This window comes from Medicago sativa, chromosome 3 (assembly GCF_051527215.1).
Source record: "Medicago sativa cultivar Bolivia chromosome 3, Bolivia_mono, whole genome shotgun sequence".
In the NCBI taxonomy this organism is placed as follows: Eukaryota; Viridiplantae; Streptophyta; class Magnoliopsida; order Fabales; family Fabaceae; genus Medicago; species Medicago sativa.
This window is the reverse complement of record NC_140751.1, coordinates 9,521,696-9,541,801: the sequence shown is the minus strand read 5'-3', so window position 1 is coordinate 9,541,801 and position 20,106 is coordinate 9,521,696. Positions and strand designations below refer to the sequence as shown.

Below are 20,106 nucleotides of genomic sequence, written 5' to 3'. Positions count from 1 at the left end.
CTTCTCAATATAAAAAAAAAAAACCCTATTCAAATAAAGAACAAATCATCAATTTGGTCTCTAAACTATCACTCTTTTTCAAATTTAGTCTCTAAATTATGTAAGTATAATAAGTTGTCTCTAAAGTATTTAATATTCGTCATTTTAATCTCTGCTATTGAGATTTTTTTTTTTTTTTTGAATCTCTGCTATTGAGATGTTAGTGACTAAATTGATGGAGTTTTATATACTAGTCACTTCCGTGTTTTTGTATCCAAACTCAAGTTGGTCACAACTCAACCTACTTGAGTTTGAGGGGGATGTTACGATAGTATATTACCTTCTCATTACTGTAATTAATATCTCAATTATAGTAGGATCAATTAGTTTTACGTGTAATTATTTTCCTTGATTCCTTGTCTCCTATCCTACAATATATATATAGGAGCACCTTATTGTAATTGAGAGCATTATGTAAATATACAAACATATTTCTCCATGTCTTTTCTTGATTTTTGCTTATAATAGTGATCATGTGCTATATTTGTCATTAAATAAAAGTTATTCTGATCTAAAACATAAATATAATGTGTGGGTTATAGTACTCTCTTTAATCCAGTTTTACTTATCCAAAAATATCTAATGTTGAGATTCCATTTAAAATAGTCCCTCCGTCTCATATTATAAGTAAAAAAAAAAAACACACTTATTAAGAAAACTAAAACATAGTAGTTTGTAACATTGTTTTTTGTATAATCTTTGAAATAAGTTTTATAGGAAGATGTAAAAACAATTTTCATGAGAGAGAGAAGAATTAGAAGAAGAAAAAACACTCTATATGACGTAGATAAATGATTGAATGCATATTGTATACTCCCTCCGTCCCTTAATGTAACCACCTATTTTGTTTTATTTTTGTCCCTAAATGTAACCCCCTTTTCAAATTACTAGATGCATTTATTACTTTTTTCCTAAACATACCCCTAATTAATACTACTAACTTGTCTTGAAATATGAATAGTCAAATTTAATACACATACAAACAAAGGACAATTTGGTAATATTAATACACAAAACAGACACATTAATTACACTAACAACTTTTCTTAAGAAATGTGAAAAATACAAAGGGGGGTTACATTAAGGGACGGAGGGAGTAAATAATAGGAGCCATCCCATTGTATTACTTAGGAAGAAATTACACAAACCTTCCTCAAGAGTTCCTACTCTTTTATTAACCCAAATCTTATCCTCATTATTCTCTTCAAATCCTAAAATGGGCGCTGAAAAGCCTAGATCTTGTGCAACCTACCTTGAGAACTCTAAACCCTACTTTGCTATGATCCTTTTGCAATTTGGCTATGCAGGCATGAACATTATAACCAAGCTTTCTCTCAATGGAGGCATGAGTCATTATGTCCTTGTTGTTTATCGCCATGCTTTTGCAACTATTGCTATAGCTCCGTTCGCCATTATCTTTGAAAGGTTTGTATAACATCATATTCATACATAGAAAGTTTTGTTTTAATTTCTTAATTCAAAAGCTTTGAAGCTTACATGAATATATAGGGTCTATCATATAAATTCCTAGGAAAAGTTAAACTATATCAACAAAAATTAAAGCTAAAAATAAACAATCTTTAATTATGTCGTTAAATGTTAGAGATACAAAATTATATACAAATTTTATTTTGTCTCTAAATTTTGTATAAAAATAATTTCACTCTAAACTTTGATGTTGTATTTATTATTATACATATATTGTAAAGTATTTTGGGTTTTTATTTAGAGAAAAAAAATGGATTTTATATTGTATGTATATAAAAAATTCAGCATATTTTGAGTTTTTGAATTGCTTGTTAAATAAATGCTAACATATGGTTTTTTTTTCAGGAAGGATCAACCAAAGATTACATTTTCAATTTTCATGCAAATTTTACTCCTAGCATTGCTTGGGTTAGTTCCCAATCTGAATGCATAAATTATATATATAGATATACACATAATTTTATTAATTAGAGCACATTAGATCAATATAGGAAAATGCTAATTATAATCATTTAAATGCTCTAAACAGGCCAGTGATAGATCAAAACTTCTACTATGCTGGGTTGAAATTAACATCCCCAACATTCTCATGTGCAATGAGCAATATGCTTCCCGCTATGACCTTTGTGATGGCGGTTTTATGCAGGTAAATAAATAATTAAATTTAACCTAGTATATATCAAGTACAATTTTAAGTGCCCGTTTTTAATTTATTTTTTTAATTTTATTTATTTATGGATTGGTTATGAAAAAAAGGATGGAAATAGTCAACATGAAGAAGTTACGATGCCAAGCAAAGGTGATTGGAACCATTTTAACTGTGGCTGGGGCAATGTTGATGACCTTGTACAAAGGGCCTGTTTTGGAGTTGATGTGGACTAAATATATACCTCATAGCAATGCAAACATTACAAGTTCCTCAAGCAAGGATAATTGGTTCTTAGGCTCCATTTTACTAATCATTGCTACTCTTGCATGGTCATCCCTCTTTGTGTTACAAGTAAGACCTCATTATAATTGATAAACAAAATTTGGATCTAGATTACTACATAAAAATGTTAAACTGATTATTTTGTAGTTAATGTGACACTACTAGAAAAAGCAAAATTAGAGAGGGAAATTAGTGACGGAAAAAATAAAATCTCTCACAAATTCCTTAGTCGAAAAATTTAGTGACGGAATTTGAGAGGGATTTCATGTTTTCCCTCACTAATTTTTGTTTTTTTAGTAGTGTGAGTTAGAAGTCTCGCATTGTATTCCTCTCAAGCAAAAGTTTCACATTGAATTCGAAAATGAATATTGAACAACATATAAATCAGAAAATCCATAAACCTAAAACATTAGGGTTTTGGATGGAGAATTGATCATCTCTCTCTCTCTCTCTCTCTCTCTCTCTTGTAAAAAAAAAAAAGAGTCTCTCTCTCACACATGTGTGATTGCTTTTAACCAAATATAGACTCCCCTTACAATCCAACACTTATTGCTAATATTAGCGACTAATTGTTTAGCAATGTTTCACAAGTTGGTGAAATTTTTTTTTTCCGACCCTATTGCCAAAAAAAATGAAACATTTGACCCCCTTTCAAAATAAAATACCAAAATGACCCACTTTGGAAAAAAAAAATTTTGTTTTGTCGTTTTCCCCATTACCGCCGTTTCATTTGGCGGTAATGGGCTGCTTTTTCTGCGCGCGTCAGAACCATCACTTCTTTGTCTTTTTTTTTAAAATTTTTTTATTCATTACCGCCATTTGGTTTGGCCGTAATGGTTTTTTATTTTTTTTTTTTTCGTTTTTCCTCTTTTTTGGCATAATATATTTTTTGTAAAATTAAATACAAATAATAATAAATAAATATTAATGATAATGATAAATAAATATTAATTTAAAAACATTAATTATTTTATTTATAGTGTTACAAATAAAAACAAAAAACTACTTTCGAAACCAATTACGCCAATTTAAATTATGACCTCCCGTAGCACATAATTTATCTTTTTTTCTTCGTACGGGTCGTTGGTTTTGCTCTTCCACTTCCTCAGGCTCTTCCTCTTCGACCTCCTCATCATTAGTTTCCATATTGACGTCATTTTGCACTTGTGGAGCAGAGTTCGTCCAAATTTCATTGATGAAATCATCCTCGTTAAACCCTGCAGCCAGACTTTCTATGGGATTAGTATGTGGTGGTGGCCATTGGGGTGCGTAGTTTGTTTGGGGATAATGTACATTTTGTGGAGGGGTTGGTAAGTTGAAAGAGGTGTATTGTGATTGGTCTCGGTAACTTGTTTGTGGGGTGTTTTGAGTTGGATTAAAGTCATCAAATGAATGGTTTGATATTTGGGAGCTTTCTCCATGATGACTATGTTGAGAATAAGTTGGATATGGAATTGGGGAGTTTTGTAAGAATGGGTTTGTGGGTTGTGGTGGTGATTGGTAAGTTTGGTTGTAGTTGTAGTTGGTGGATGGGTTAAAGCTTTGGTCAAAGTAAGGGGGTGAAGGTGTAATGAATTGGTTGTTAGGTGGATGTGTATCTGACCACATGTCTGCATCTGGCATCATATTGGTTTCTGGAGCTGCAGGATAGTATGACGGCAAATCTGCTAAAATTATTCCACAGCGTGCCAACCATACCCCTACCGGTGATATATTTTTTGAGCCAAGATAATTTTATACTCAGCCCGTCCCGCACTGCATTTGCTGGGACGCTTCCTAAAGTAGGTTCAACAATCTCCCACGATACTTCTGTTTTACCGGTAACAGGTTCACCGTTAATCTTTAATCCAAGGAGCATATGAACGTCTTCCAACGTTATCGTACACTCGCCTGATGGAAAAAGAAATGTGTGCGTCTCCGGTCTCCATCTTTCGCATAACGCGGTTATTAAGCGAGAATCTATGTTGAATCTATTTAGTTTAGTAAACTCCCATAATCCGGCCAACCTTAAGCTATCTTCAATGTCTTCTGGCGCAGATACAACTTTCTGATGATAGCGACTTCGAATGTAATGTTTTTCTTCGTCCTACAACAAAAACATTAAAAAATTAATCAACGAAAATTTTATCAATGAAAATTACAATAAAATAAATACAATGAAAATTTAAATGAATAATGTCAACTTACATTGATAGTGTCTGATATATGACACGATCTATGTTTGTTACCTAAATGGTTGAATGTGATGAAGGAAACAATGCCAGGAACCGTATTCGATTTGAAGACGCGGGTTGGAGAGAATGGAGAGACACAATTTCATCGTCTATTTTGGGCCTTCTATCCATGTATCCACGGGTTCAAGTACTGTAAACCAGTTGTCCATGTCGACGGGACATGGTTGTATGGCAAGTACAAAGGGACCTTATTGCTTGCGGTAGCACAAGATGGGAACAACAAAACAATTCCAATTGCCTTTGCGCTAGTCGAAGGTGAGACCAAGGAGGGATGGAGTTTTTTTCTGAAAAATCTTAGGAGGCACGTCACACAAGGACTTTCCGTCTGCTTGGTCTCCGACAGACATGAATCAATTAAAAGCGCATTCAATGACCCACGGAATGGTTGGCAAGAAACTGGTTCAACTCATGTGTACTGCATCAGACACATCAAGCAAAATTTCATGAGGGCAATCAAGGATGGAGATCTTAAGGATATCATCAATAATATGGGTAAAAATACTATCTTACATCTTTTTTAATTTGACTAATTATTAACTATAATATTTAACTATTTTTTTCTTTAACATACAGGATATGCCCTAAACATACCCTTGTTCGACTACTATCGCGGTATAATCCAGCAGGCAAATCAGCGTGCATTAGATTGGGTGGACAATATACCGAAGGAAAAATGGACTCAAGCATATGACGAGGGTCGTCGATGGGGCCAAATGACAAGCAACATCGTTGAATCGTGGAACTCTGTGTTTAAGGGAACACGTAACCTACCTGTTACACCTATTGTCCAATCCACCTACTATAGGTTGGCATGTCTTTTTGCCGAAAGGGCTCAAGGTGCTTTTGCAAGGGTAGGTTCTGGAGACGTGTTCAGTGAATATTGCCAGAACGTGCTTAAGGATGACATTGTAAAGTCCAACACCCATTATGTCGAACAGTTTGACCGGCAGATGTATACCTTCTCTGTTCGTGAGACTGTCAACTACAGGCAGGGAAGGCCAATGGGAACTTTCAAGGTTGATCTACAAGCGAGGTGGTGTGACTGTGGGAAATATCAAGCCTTGCATTTGCCTTGTTCCCATGTCATAGCCGTGTGTTCTTCTTTTCACCATGACTACACAACCCTTATTCCAGACGTGTTCAAAAACGAGAATGTTTACGCGATCTACAACGAAGCATTCAAAGTAGTCCAGGACAAGAGTTATTGGCCCCCATATGAAGGTCCTAAGCTTTTCCATAATCCAAGCATGCAAAGAGTAAAGAAAGGTCGACCCAATAGTACTCGCATTAGGACAGAAATGGACGAGGAGGTGGAAGAAAGGACACCGACACCGAGACTGTGTGGGTTGTGTCGGCATCCCGGTCATATTAGGAGATATTGTCCGACCATTAAAAAACGTTAGTTAATATCGCTATGTATTATGTGTTCAACCAAGCTTTTTTAAGTATATATGACTTGTTTTTTTACCTTTAATCAAATTTCGTCGTTTAAAGAAATTAAGCAATTTTGTGATTTTAATTATGATTTTTATTATATTACTTAAACAAATAATATACGAGACAAATCAAACATGAAATGTTGTTTCATTTAAAATCAAATTAAACATTCAAACACTACTCAAATCAAGTAGACATGATTCAAAATAAATAGAAATGTATGAAAAAATGATTTTGAATTTAGATGAATGGTATGGTGAATTAATAGTGCCAAAAAAGAGGAAAAACGAAAAAAAAAATAAAAAACCATTACGGCCAAACCAAATGGCGGTAATGAATAAAAAAATTTAAAAAAAAAAGACAAAGAAGTGATGGTTCTGACGCGCGCAGAAAAAGCAGCCCATTACCGCCAAATGAAACGGCGGTAATGGGGAAAACGACAAAACAAAATTTTTTTTTTTTCCAAAGTGGGTCATTTTGGTATTTTATTTTGAAAGGGGGTCAAATGTTTCATTTTTTTTGGCAATAGGGTCGGAAAAAAAAAAATTTCCAAGTTGGTCTCCAAATAGGTCACAATTCTTACTTGGTTGATCAATCATGTGAATGCAAGAATTCAATTTTTTTAAAGTGTTAATTTTATTATTTATTAAAGTTCATTATGTTTTTTTTATTTTATTTGGCAGGCTAAAGCTATAGAAACATACAAGAATCATCAGCTAACACTCACATCACTTATATGTTTCTTTGGCACGATTCTGGCTTTTGCTACCACTTTGATTATGGAAAACAAGGGTTCTGTGTGGACAATTGGTTGGGATATGAATTTATTTGCTGCTGCATATGCGGTAAGAACATTTGATATAACCACATAAATTAGAGGAGATATTACTAGTTTTTTAATTTATTAGTTGTTAAACCTAATGCATGATTTTACTAGTTTTTAAATTTAAATATATAGTCTCATAAGTACTACTCCTTAGAAAGGTATAAAGTTGCAAGTAGTGAGGTGTAAGTTCGATCCCACAACTTTCCATTTCTTATTTGGTGTGTGAGTTTTGCAACTAAATAATTTATAATCATTGATATATTTACCCTCAATAGATGAGTACTGCTAAATGATACCTTTTTTTGTTTTAATAATAGGTTAGTAGTTGATTATTTAAATTTTTGTATAGGGGATTGTTACATCAAGTATATCATACTACATACAAGGATTGGTAATAAAAAAGAAAGGGCCTGTTTTTGCAACTTCATTTAGCCCTTTGATGATGATCATTACAGCCATTATGGGTTTCTTTATCCTTGCAGAGCAGCTTTTTCTTGGAAGGTAATTTTTGAATTAATACCTCCCTTATCCTGCTCATTTGAATTATCTTTTTTAGTAAATTTTAATAAAATACTAGATTTCTTCTCCATATGTACTATCATAGATTCACTATTTTACTAAAAATACCAAGGGTCCAACAATTTGCACCCTTTTTGGAGATCCATATTTGAAAAACCCATTATATATCACATTTTATGAGCTGATTATATTTTTAATGAAAGGATTATAGAGTAATTTAAAGCCGTACACAAATAAATAAATAAATAAATAAATAAGTGATACTATTAGCAAAACTACTTGTAAGAACAAAAACCTCTGATTTTGAGAAAAGCCAGGATCATGAGTGAACTTCAATCAAATCCAAAAGGCAATAACACATCTTACAACAATTTTAAAAAATATTTTATTAGAATTCTTAGATCGTGACCACACAACTAACAAGCTAATTAAGTTGCCAGTTTTCCTTCAAAAAAAAAGTTGCCAGTTTAGTTTCAATTTTTTTTATTAAAGATTCGTGTGTAGGACCAGGGCCAATTAATATCTAACTACAAAATTTTAGAACAATGACATGATGTGAAATTATCTGTCTATTCTTCTCTCAATTGTGATTATAACAATAGTTGGCCTTACATCAACAAAAAAATAAAAACAATAGTTTACCATGTTATAGAAGTTTAACCTCTTCTATTGGACCAATTTCTATTAATGAGGTTTTTGTTTTTTGAAGGATCTATTAATGAGTTTTAAAATCTTCTCTATCCTTTTCTCAACAAAAAAAAACTTCTCTATCTTAAATTGGGACCCTATCATTTATCTTAAATTTTTATTTATAAATAGACGTTATGCAAATGAATTTACTTTGGTGCTTTATATTGCTTATATTTTTTGAGCACAACATTGCTTATATTTTTAATTAATAATATTTTATAATAATGAATGAATTTAAATCATATGTTAATAATATTATTTTTTGAATTTAGATTCGAGCCAAGTCCTTTTTGGATTTAGACTCTTTACTCTAGGCATGCCAATGAGGTGGGGTGGGGACGAGTTTTACATTCCCCGTCCACATACTTGATTCTCATATACTTACTCGTTACCCTACCCATACCTAAAAAGGATAAAAAATTGAGTCACATCCCCATCCCTGACGGGTTCGGGTATCCCCGCCCCATCCCTGCATTAAATAATTTTTTTTGCAACCCCTATAGAAATGTTGTAATGCATTATCCAGCAATATGCACACTTTAACATTTGTTAGACCGATTGATTTAGTTGCTCCTTTAAATATTAATGGTAGTTTTTTATAACACATCAATTATCAAACAAAATAACATGACATATCAACATAAAATAATTTTCTGCATTCGGAACGGGTTTCAGTATGGGTACGGGGTAAGTACATATATACCCGTTACTCGTCCCATACCCGTGTTTTGAAATCGGGGAAAACACAAACACATACCCAAACCCAATCAAAACAGGAAAAACCCTTCAAATTGGGTTTGGTTCAGGCGAGTAACCACGGTACGGGTTTTGTTGTCATGTTTACTTTACTCTTAAAAATGGTTAACAAAAAATATACTAAATAAATATAAGGGCAATTTTTTAAACATTACCAATATCATAGTGTTAATTTTGTAAATGAAAAACAATAAAATTTTCCTCTAAAAAATATTTGGTCTAAATTCATAAAAGTAAATAATACTACATGTTACACAAAATATTATATTTCATAAGAGAAATAATATTTGGGGAAGCATTTTATGACAAATTTTAAACAACCTTCTCCCTCATACTCACATTATGTTCGTACTCCCTTTCTTCAGTTTTCTTTCTTTATTGTTTTTGACCAATAAAAAAGGAGAGAAAAAAGTTGTCATAAAAATTATCATCAAATGGTTGTACAAATATCATAACTCATTTCATAGATACCAATGTGCAAATGAGTACTAACATGTCTGTTTGTTCATTTTTATCAAATGAAGACTATAGTCAGTCTCCATGAAAATTATTTTTAATTTTTTTAACGAAATTGTACAATATTATAATGTTATTTTTATTTTAATTACTCTATTTTTAATTCAAACTTGACAAGAATTGGCCAAAATTTGATTTGTTAATTTTTATTTAAAGATAATAATTGATTTGGATCGAATTACCAATGAACCAATCAAAATTAGTCACACGAGTAAATTTGCAAGTAAAGTGGAAGTTTTTTTTTTAGGGAAGTACAATGGAAGTTGTGGGTATCACTTGCTCATTTACTTATTTAGCTAATTTTGATTGGTTGATGCTTAAATTATCCAAAATTCTTCAAAGGTAAATCCAGGTCTCACCGTTAATTCACCATCATTTTTGTAAAACAAATAGCTATTTGTCGACATCTGTATATAGAAAAAATAATTTCATAAAAAGACCAGTTCATTGTTTATAAGAATTGCACTAAATTTTATTTCACTGACACTTTTGATAAATAACAATTAGTTATTATATCTTCTTAATAAAAAACATTTAGTTATTATGATGTGACATATTTTAAATAATATGGCATAAGATCTTATGATATGGAATGATCAACAACCATGAAATTGCAAGAAAACATAAATACTTCAAAAATCATCTTTAGAAATTATTTAGTTTTGTAATTTAACTATTGACATCTAAATAATTTATTTATTTGGATGATTCTAGTCTACACCATCGAATTGTATGTTATGCCTTTTTTTTTGACAAAAACAAAACGATATTCATTCATTCAAATTGATAGAGTACATCAGATACAAACATCGCTAAAAACGTAAAGGGTGAATCTGCGAACAAACTCACAGCACCCAAGTTAATAGCATAAAACGGCAAAATGCCTACAAAAAATATGATAAAACCTAAGTCACCGAAATTCACATGCTTCCGGATCTGCAACGTTGACGCCCAAATCATTTGTTGAATTTGTAATTGACTGATGCCGATCTTTCAATAGGAACTAAACGAACACCGCGACAAGACGCGAAATCAAACGCCGCACAAGACGACAAACAACACAACGCCGCACTTAGACGACTAAATCACAAAAGAAGAAACTTGATCTATGTGAAAACCACTTATTTAGATTGAAAGAAAAGAGAAAAAAGATGTAGAGGGGTGATTCTAGGTCAAAAAATGACCTAAAACCACCCCACCTCGATGAACGAAAGAGAAAGAAAGTTTAGAGAGAAGTTGGAGTTTCTCTCACTAAAAAACTAGTGAGAGGTTTATGTTACGCCTTTTAAAACATGTAAAATCACCATATTTTAGTCAAGAATTTTGGGCAACGACCAAAGCTTGTGGTTTTTAGAATAGGGGGGTCAATTTAGTTAGCGGGTAAAAATAGGGGACTAAAAGTATAAGCAAGATAAAAAAAAAAAAAAAATTAATTTTTTTTTTTTATTAAATGCAAGTTTACTTTGTTTTCATCCTTTTTTTATATTTTAAATCATAAATCTAACTTAATTAATTGGTTTTTGAATTTTGCAGTGTGATTGGTTCCATATTGGTTGTCATAGGCTTATGTTCTGTTTTGTGGGGAAAGCATAAAGAACAAGTGGAATGTAAAGTGTCTCCAGATGATATACCCTTGCCTATAAAGAGTGCTCGGACAAATGGAAATGTGGGGGCATTTTCTGCATCCTTTGATAAACACAGTGAAGTAAAGTCGGATCAGAAAGAAGAATCAAACATTTATTTAGTTATTATAAATTACAATAAAAGTTAATTCAATAGCCAAAGACATGAGTAATCTAATTCATATGCAATTGAGAACTATAATATTGGACCGAATGATGAAATTTTTGTTGGTCAATTGTGTAAGTGTTGTTTTTTGTTACCCTATTAAAGCATTTGAATTTGCTTTATCCAATATAGACTTGACAACATTTAGGCTTAGTTGTTGTGTGGTTAATGAAATATAAGATCTTGTCGCAGTGAAGTAAAGTAATCTACCAAGGAGACATATATAGCATAAATATTATGCACAATGGTGGAGGATAATTAAAAAAGTGGTAGAAGGCTTGGAAGCAAAGGTTTCCACTACCCTCCAATGATTCAAGCTTAAGGAAAAAGGGTTGTAATCAATTATGTCCATTGAAATGTTTGTTAAAACCAACAAGGATGTAATAAACAAAAATCCTTGTGTTAAAATAAGTGAGGATGTAACAAACAGAAAGATGATCCAATTATATCTATCGATGTATTAGATCATCTTTCTTTGATCATCCTCTAACATCATTTGTTGATTAAGTGTTCGACATACATTGAAGTTGCATCTATTTAGAATCTTCTAAGGGGAAATATTTGTTGGTTCTACAATAATATCATATGTTATATACATTTTTTTTTTTTGCGAGCATGCATCTATTGTTATGAGTAGTTAATAATAAGTCCAGTCATGATTACTTTTATTCAAGAAACAAGGTTCAACACACATTTATTGCCAAAATATGTCCTCGTTGCAAGGAAGTTGTTTTATTTTACGTTTCAAATTCTTTCTTGTTGTAGTAACTATGTTCTCGCAAAAAACTCAATTACATCTCTCATAACTACTACAAAAAGGATTTTTCACATCAGTTGAAAAACACTTTTCACATCAGGTGGCAACTGATGTAAAGTGACATGATGTGGTATGTCTACATCTTTTCACATCAGGCACGAACTGATGTGGAAAAAAAACTTTCCACTTCGTGCCTTTCTTCCACTGACGTGGTACACTCTCTTTAAAATTTAACAGTATGGTTTTCGTGTCAGCTGTATCGTAGGCACTAAAGTTAAAAAGTTAAATATGTATGTTTCACATCAGTCCTCTTACCCACTGAAGGGAAATCTATTGATTTTTTTAAAAAAAAATATGCTCTTTTTTTTTTTTTTTAAATCTGCTTACCAAATCAGCTTTGAGACCTCTTTCCTTTTATATTAAAAATAAGAAGAAAAAAATATAAATATTTTAATACCATATCAATATTTTATATATAAAAAGGTATATATGCATATATGAATACAATCTAAGAAGTTATATTAAGAAATATCAACGTAAAGCATCAAAACCACTTTCTGATATACATGTACCACTTTCTGATATACATGACAGTACACATTCATGAGATATTTTCTTAGATTTATTTTAGAAACTAATTTATTGTTATCCAGTCAAAGAAAGAAAGAACAACCTATTGTTTACTACACTCACTCAAAGAATGTTTGTTTTCTGTGTCCACACTCTCGTCATCAGAATCAGTAATGAGATCACAAAATGCTTCAAGGCAGTGGGGACTTTGATCATTCGTGAGCCTTGCTGCCATGGGCACGCCATTTCTGATATGCTACCATATCAGGAGAGAGCCCCCACTCAAGCCGTTCTTCATCCGTATGATGAACTGCCAAGCTGTACTTTCCACCAGTCCCTAATTGCATCATACGGAACTCACAGTTTCCAAAATTGTTGAGAAGTTCAAATTGTTCAACTTACCATCTAAACCACATCATTAGGAAAACTCGAGATGCCAGCCCATGTGACACAATTATCAGATTCAAATCATTTGAAGGGTTATGATTAAGTCTGTTCATGTCAATGTCCCTCCATAGAGATTCAAGAAAACCTGCAAACAAATCATCTCCAAATTAATACCAGTTGATCCCTCTGCATTTCATTAGTTTAAGATGTAAGAGTAATAACTACACGACAAATCAACCTGTAAAAGATCCAGTCAAAATTTCATAGAATTTGATAATGGTTGTTGGATAAGGTGAAAGCTATTATCTAGCCCATAGTCAATAACAGCGCCAAATCATTTTTGTAACAAGTTTAGCTAAAAAGTTCAGTTTCTTGTGGCAGCTTCACAAATTATGTTTGATTGAATGAACCTTTGTCAGTTAAGTTGTTATATAATACAACACCACCGGCCAAATCCTATAACACCACCGGATAAAGGAAGTTTTACAGTAAGTTTTATACTGTTTTTAGAGTTGATACATCGAAACATACATTACTTCACTTTAAATTCAATATTAGCTTAATCATTTTTTAAGATAATTCAAAGTAATAAGCATTTGTTATAGTTAAGCATTCACCGAAAGACAAACTAAGTGATCATCACTTGAGATATATCAATACATACATTGTTAAAAAAATTAAAGCTAACCTAAAATGCAGCGGTGACAGAGTAATTTAAAGGTGTTAAAATTGCAAAAGTTATATTCGAGTTAAAAATTAAGAACCTTGTTGGGTCTGTTGGAAGTGTTGAACGTTTCAGATTCATACTCCTGCTCCTGAGGACGATATTGTTCCTGAAGAAAAGTGTAGTACAATAAACATAGTTACATACATTAAATTCACGAAACATTTATTTAACTATGGTTGAAAAAGCGGCAACTCCATGGAAATACACCAAGACTGTAAGAGTGCAGAATAAATTTTTAATGCCACAATAGTTCCAATCTCATAACATACAAGAAACTGTAAAGTTTCATTATGATTGATCTGTCACTATGATGGTTGAACAATTTGGTTACGTTGAATAAAAAATGATTTTATTTACAGATTTCAATATAACTAAAATTTATCAAAAGTTAGTAATCTTTTTGATAAAACAAAATGTTTGTTATCTTCAAAACAAATAGAAAAGACGTATATCAATCATCTTGATTCCAACATAATCCTTTCTACGTAAAATTTAAAAAAGTGGATGATTAATATACCTATCCATATTTCTATAGTCAATCTTATCCTTTATATAAAATAATGAAGATGAATTATTATATAATTATTCAAATCTAATACTTTTTTTTACAATATTTCACAAGAGTAAAAGTCAATCACTTTCCTCTACAACATCTATATCAGTGAGTTCAATATAAGGTTGAGTTTATTCCACTATCCATGCCTAATCAGTCTATAATCTCGTCTAATATTCAAAGAAAATTGGATTATCTGATTCCTTGTCACACACACTCCATTCAACATGATACAAAATAGAAGTTTGGTTATATACTTTATGCCTTTGTACCTAAAACCTTAAAGAGGAAATTGAGTAAGAAGGCTGCATTCTATAAAACTTGGTTCAGACAAGTGTTTATTTGCCTAAATTTGTTTAAAATTGTGATAAGCCATGGTTATATGCCAACAGTAACAAAGAACAAAACATGGATCACCACCTAGAACAAAATCTAGCAAATCATAAGATACTAAAGGTTGCAGTTGCAAAAGTTATAAAAAATATAAATTAAGACTTACTCCTGGTGGGATTGTTAGGACCAATGTTGTCTAGGGTGGACAACGGTTTGTGGCGGCAAGGCGAAATTATGCAATTTTGAACGCTTTAGGGCGCCTCCATAACCGATTTTCAATAACACTCATTAGGATCTCTTGAGTACTTCACCTGAGATATGAAAAACAATGATTTCAGTCCCTTTGTACATTATGCCAATAGTAAAGTACCAATTGCATTAGTAAAATCTTTAATAAAATCTTTGTATGCTTCTTGAAGCTTTGTTTTCTTTAGCTATGGCACAATCGAAAAGATGAACATCTGTTATGAATGTATAAAGACATGAAAAGAGCAAGTGAAAGAGAAACTTGAGTTTCAAATATAGAGTGAAGGGCAATCAAAGTATTTTATCTTCTCGATATAAAATTCAAAAGTTTTGTTCTTAGTTCCTACTTCATCTATTATTGTTCTAAAAGATGCAGGATAAAATAGGATTTCCATAATCTGTGAGAGAAAAGTCTGACCAGACAGTTAAATGACTTTTGAAAATTCTAAATATTTTACTAAAGATAGCTAACTCCATAAAAAAAATCAATTGTTCTCATAAAAATATTCAAAGCAAGTAATTCAAGAAAAACACATATTGATATTGATCTACACATGCGTCTCTAGAGCAATACACTATTTACATTACATATATTCCAGAATTTCTTTCACATAGTACAAATTATCAAACTTAAGAAAAAGAGAGTACAAGGGTGCTCAAACCGTTACAGATTTAGTTATGAGAGATTTTCAAAAAAATTTCACACAAAAACTTCTTGTCAACACTGAACACAATCATGTACTAAAAGCTAATAACAAAATAAAGCATGACAAGATTAACACAACAAGAGATTCTAAACCCTCACACTGTTCTTTCTCTTCCTTAGCATGTGCTTTAAACAATTTTTGCTCATCCTCTACAACTGCTTTGGAACAAGGGAAAATCTGTCATATGCACTCACCTCTTCTTCTGACTTAACTTCCACTTCCTACTAACTCATAACATTTCCATTTAACAAACATAAAAACCAATATAAACAAAAACAAATGCACATAAAATGAAATAAACCAAACTAGATAAACAAAAGTTTCACTACAACTTTGTATTGGTTAAAATCAAAAGGAAAAATACAAATACCTCTTCTTGTTAGAGACTCTTATGTAGGATCTTCGTACTTCACTCTGTTCTTCGAATCCATTTCAACCCTAGGTGTAAAGGACAATCAGAAATTACACAATAAATACTTAAAAATAGAAAATAAAAGAACATAGACAGGGTTACAAATTTGCAATAGAACTTATTCACGTACCTAGAAGAGAAAGGGTGAGACGCAAAAAAAACACCAAATAAATCCCTATAATACAATTGCAGCAAAAAAAAAAACACCAGAATAAAACAGCAGCACAGGAGGAAAAGGGGAATCCACAACACATAGACACCAACACAGAGTCGCAACAGTCACAGATGAAAGGGGAAAGTTACCTGTGAGTGAACAGTTTACCGGAATCGCAAAGAAAGGGTGAGACGATGAGAAACGATGAACAGTACGCCGGAATCGTGAACGGAATAGACATCATTCTGGTGAAACGGTCTGAATCGTGAATTGTGCAGTCGGAATCGTGAACAGTGAGGTCGGAATAGTGAACGTTGAGAAGATGCATAAACGGCCGGAATCGTGAACATTGAGGACGGAATCGCAAGGGAAAAGTTCGGAATTGTGAAAAGTGAGGTGTTGAAATAGATTTGAGGTTAGGTTTTGGGAAGAGCTTAGGTTTGTGTTTTCAGAGAAGAGAGAAGATAAGACGCGTTTTCAGAGAAGAGGGAAAAAGCACCTCAGGTACAATGCAGCTGATGTGAAAAATAAGTTTCCAAAATAACGAAATTGCCATCGCGTTTCTTTTTTCCTACAGTCATCATATCCCCTGATGTGAAAATCATTTATCATTTATTTTTTCCATTAGATATGTTTTTCACTGATGTGAAAATCTTGTTGGAAAGTTCAGATTAATTTCGAAAATGCCACCGTGTCAACTTTCACATCTTGTATGTTATTGGCTGATGTGAAACGTTTTTTAACCTTGATGTAGAATGTATATTTTCTACTAGCATTCACACACAACTCAATCTAATTTATTAAGTTAACCAATTTTAATCCTAAACTCCTCTCGTGCAAACTATTTGAACTAAAAATTTGAACAACCATGTCAATAGCAAAAAATATAGGACGATGCTATATACAGAGAAGGCAAACATCGCAAAATAATCACCATTCAACTTCAACCTTTATATTTTTCATTCGATCAAATACATGAATAAATGAAAGTAAAATGGGTCTCGCTACCCCTGTGTGATAATGTGATGCTTCCGTGAGATATATTATTATCAAAAAATAAGAAGTGTTTTTTGAATACGATATATAACACTCTTTTATTGAATAAAATTAATGTAAATCTCACACTTTTAAAAAGGTTCATGCATAAAGTGGTGTAACTCATATATATGGGTTTCATCCAAGAAGAGTGTGATTGTTATAGTGAATGTTTAAAAAGAGAGTGTTGTTAGCATATGTTATCCAAAAATATATTCAAACAAGTACAAATGTCTACCATGCTAATATGGTTGTATCCAAGTTGATCAAGAAACAATGATCTTCGAGTTTTGATGATAACAAAAGTAAGAGAATAGTAACGTTTTCTAAAGTGTGCATATTATATACTATCTAAAGTAATCTCAAGAATAGTTTGGTGCTTAGGATTTATGGAGCACCTAAAGCCTCTCCCTTTCAGTAGTTCTACAAACAGACATCCCTATCTCGTCTATCTTACCAAAGATGAAAGAAGAATGAAGTTACTGGGCTAAGCCATAAAGTCACTGAACCTAAATCCCGCGCGTAAATGCATGTTTCTTCGTCTTTTTGGGTGTTTGCTTCCATATAAGATGTCTTGGAGCTTGTGAACATAATTCCACTCTTTGTAATGTCTTCCTTGGCCTCCTGAATCTTCATTCATTGCCTTCCCAAAGTCTTCACAAGTCTTCAAATATTTTGTTTTGTCGATTTGCATTATTTCTTCGTGAATTACAACAAACCACCCTAGAATTGCTATGTTTCGGGAAAAGTAGAATTACATGACTCAAATATAGAAAACATTACAAATGTCCCGAAATCATGGAAAATTGCTCTAATACTCCTCTCTTCTGGATGAAAAACTAATTGAAAATGATTAAAAAACATGATAAGAATTATGTAAGATGACTTGTCATCAACATGCCAACCTGACGAGGGGCAGAGCAGGGTGAGAGTTTCACTCGATTAAGTTGGCCCGTCGTGTCTTACTTAATTTATACAGGTTAATCAACAGATGGACCAAGATGTGGCAGTCTGACCTATTTTGCCACCCCCACTTTATTATTTATAAGGGTGTGTTTGTTTCAAGTTTACAAAATTTATTCCTAAGAATAACATTCTTGGAATGTAAAGATGTGAATTTTATTCCAAGATATTTAGAAAAAGATGTTTGATTAACATTATAATATTCTCAGCAACCTTAAAAATAGGGATTATAACAGGCAGTTATAAATGAATTTATTCCTATCTTCATAGAAATTTTATTCTCACCCTTGTTTTTGGGAATTTTTTTCTATTTCCAAGAACATTTTATACCCAGGAATAAAATTTAATAAATTTGTAACAAGCATAGACATGTATATTTCTATCACTTTATTCTCAGTAATCTATGAATATAATTTGAAACAAACATACCCTTAATGTTACTAACAAAGTAAAGTAAGTTTTTTTTTCGATAATTATTAAAATTTTATTGATAAAGGTCCAAATCCAACATCAAAGTAAGCAAAACTCGACCCACCTTCTATGAAGAGTTGCAGAGAGCTCGCATAATCATGTGCTTGCAAGTTGGACAAAACACCATACAAAAGTTTAAATAAACCAAAAGTGTCATATTTCTAAAGGCTACACTTAGCCAACAAGATAAATTACAATTAATCCAAAGACACCTAAGACACCAAGATGTTTGGTCTAATAAATCACAGATAGCAAAACTCTAAGTGACTTATAGCACACATGGTACAACCTGTTAGAAAGGAAAAGTAATTAAACGCCAAGCCAAAGCCACACCTTATAATTCACCATCCTTCAACTCTTAATACCTTACAACATCCGGACATTTCCAACATATGGCATGTCAGCAAGCATGTAACATATGATACATAATCTCAAGAATTTACCAACACCACAACCGTCTAAAGAGCTAATTAAGACTACAATATTTGGAAAACCATACTCCTTGTCAGTACATTGACTTAGACGCCGACTAGCTTGACAAAGAATGCTAAACAGATATTGAAACAACAATCCTCCTCAAAGGCGAGAGGCCAATTATCGAATAAACACAACCAATGTCTCACAATACAAACACGAAACAACAACAAACTTTCGAAACAATTTTTTTGCCAATATGAAACAAACCAAGCCAAAGAAATGGCACACTCCTTGACATCACAACAACTGAACTAAAAATTGGCTTGATAAAAACTCCATACAAATATGCAAACAACAAGCCTCATCAAAGGTGAGAAGCCAATTGACGAAAAAACACAGATAGTATCTCGCGATACATAGACACGCCATCAGCAAATTTATGAACAAAACCTGTTGCACAGATGGGACAAACCAAGACAAAGAAATAACTCCAATCCACTGAGCCACCCAACATGAGCCTTTTAGGATTCTGCTGAAATTGTAGACGAAAACTGTCCACCAGATGAATTGATTTCTTCTAAAATTGTAAACTGGAACCAAAGAAAAAACTCCAAAGAATAGAATACTGCCATGCACCTGAAAATATAAAAGAATTAGAATACCAAAGAAAGAGCATAAACATATATGAAGTGAATAGAACAATGAAAATCTTGACAAATACTCTCACTTTATAATATATTTTGTGTGAACCACTCAATGATCCTCCCCTTAGTTGTCACTCTTCTCTTGACTAGCAAATCAGCAGAATTGTTGGATTCCCTATTCACATGGACAAACAAAACATTCTTCAACAGCAACAAAATATTCCTTAATTTTATATAACAGAATCCCAAATTCCATAGACAAGATCCCGCTTTATTTATCCAAGAAAGTGCATTCTTTGAATCTGATTCAATAATTATATTGTTGCGCCGTAACCAATCATACTCCAAGCATATTTCTAGGGTGAAAATGATTGTAAGGAATTCCGCCACGTTCGACTCTCTCACACCCACAGAGGCCGCAAGCTGAGCATACACTATACCTCTACAATCTCTCAAGACACCACCTATACCTGCCGAACTAGGCTTACCCCTAGAAGATCCGTCAA

General features: G+C 32.5%; 2 protein-coding genes and 1 long non-coding RNA gene across 6 annotated transcripts; 2 read left to right on the top strand and 1 right to left on the bottom strand.

Annotated features, from left to right (window-relative positions):
• The first annotated feature begins 1,145 nt into the window (after positions 1–1,145).
• Positions 1,146–11,377, top strand: LOC146935527 (WAT1-related protein At5g07050-like). The gene is made up of 7 exons (XM_085750700.1): positions 1,146–1,464; positions 1,873–1,935; positions 2,057–2,173; positions 2,284–2,527; positions 6,813–6,974; positions 7,305–7,456; positions 10,970–11,377. The coding sequence occupies exons 1-7, from the start codon at positions 1,256–1,258 to the stop codon at positions 11,205–11,207; spliced, it is 1,185 nt and encodes a 394-aa protein (XP_085606826.1). The 5' UTR covers positions 1,146–1,255; the 3' UTR covers positions 11,208–11,377.
• LOC146935528 (uncharacterized) lies at positions 4,716–6,676 on the top strand. Its single transcript, XM_085750697.1, has 2 exons — positions 4,716–5,184; positions 5,266–6,676. The coding sequence occupies exons 1-2, from the start codon at positions 4,716–4,718 to the stop codon at positions 6,093–6,095; spliced, it is 1,299 nt and encodes a 432-aa protein (XP_085606823.1). The 3' UTR covers positions 6,096–6,676.
• Positions 11,378–12,477: 1,100 nt separating the features above from the next.
• LOC146935526 (uncharacterized) lies at positions 12,478–16,560 on the bottom strand. 4 transcript variants are annotated; one of them, XR_015030271.1, is made up of 6 exons: positions 16,220–16,560; positions 15,875–15,942; positions 15,603–15,728; positions 14,718–14,862; positions 13,703–13,771; positions 12,478–13,083 (listed from the first exon to the last, which is right to left on the bottom strand). It is a non-coding gene; the product is annotated as an uncharacterized LOC146935526 (long non-coding RNA). The 4 variants fall into 4 exon arrangements; XR_015030270.1 differs by having other exon boundaries at positions 15,603–15,725; XR_015030268.1 differs by having other exon boundaries at positions 15,603–15,725; positions 15,875–16,091; positions 16,220–16,353.
• Between the last annotated feature and the right edge of the window lie 3,546 nt (positions 16,561–20,106).

What these genes read in the sequence shown, in the direction of transcription:
- LOC146935527 (XM_085750700.1), top strand. Translation starts at nt 1,256, where the DNA reads ATGGGCGCTGAAAAGCCTAGATCTTGTGCAACCTACCTTGAGAACTCT. An exon ending in TTCGCCATTATCTTTGAAAG is followed by an intron (nt 1,465 to 1,872) that starts GTTTGTATAACA and finishes TTTTTTTTTCAG; the next exon opens with GAAGGATCAACCAAAGATTA. An exon ending in TATTTGCTGCTGCATATGCG is followed by an intron (nt 6,975 to 7,304) that starts GTAAGAACATTT and finishes ATTTTTGTATAG; the next exon opens with GGGATTGTTACATCAAGTAT.
- LOC146935528 (XM_085750697.1), top strand. Translation starts at nt 4,716, where the DNA reads ATGCCAGGAACCGTATTCGATTTGAAGACGCGGGTTGGAGAGAATGGA. An exon ending in GGATATCATCAATAATATGG is followed by an intron (nt 5,185 to 5,265) that starts GTAAAAATACTA and finishes TTTAACATACAG; the next exon opens with GATATGCCCTAAACATACCC.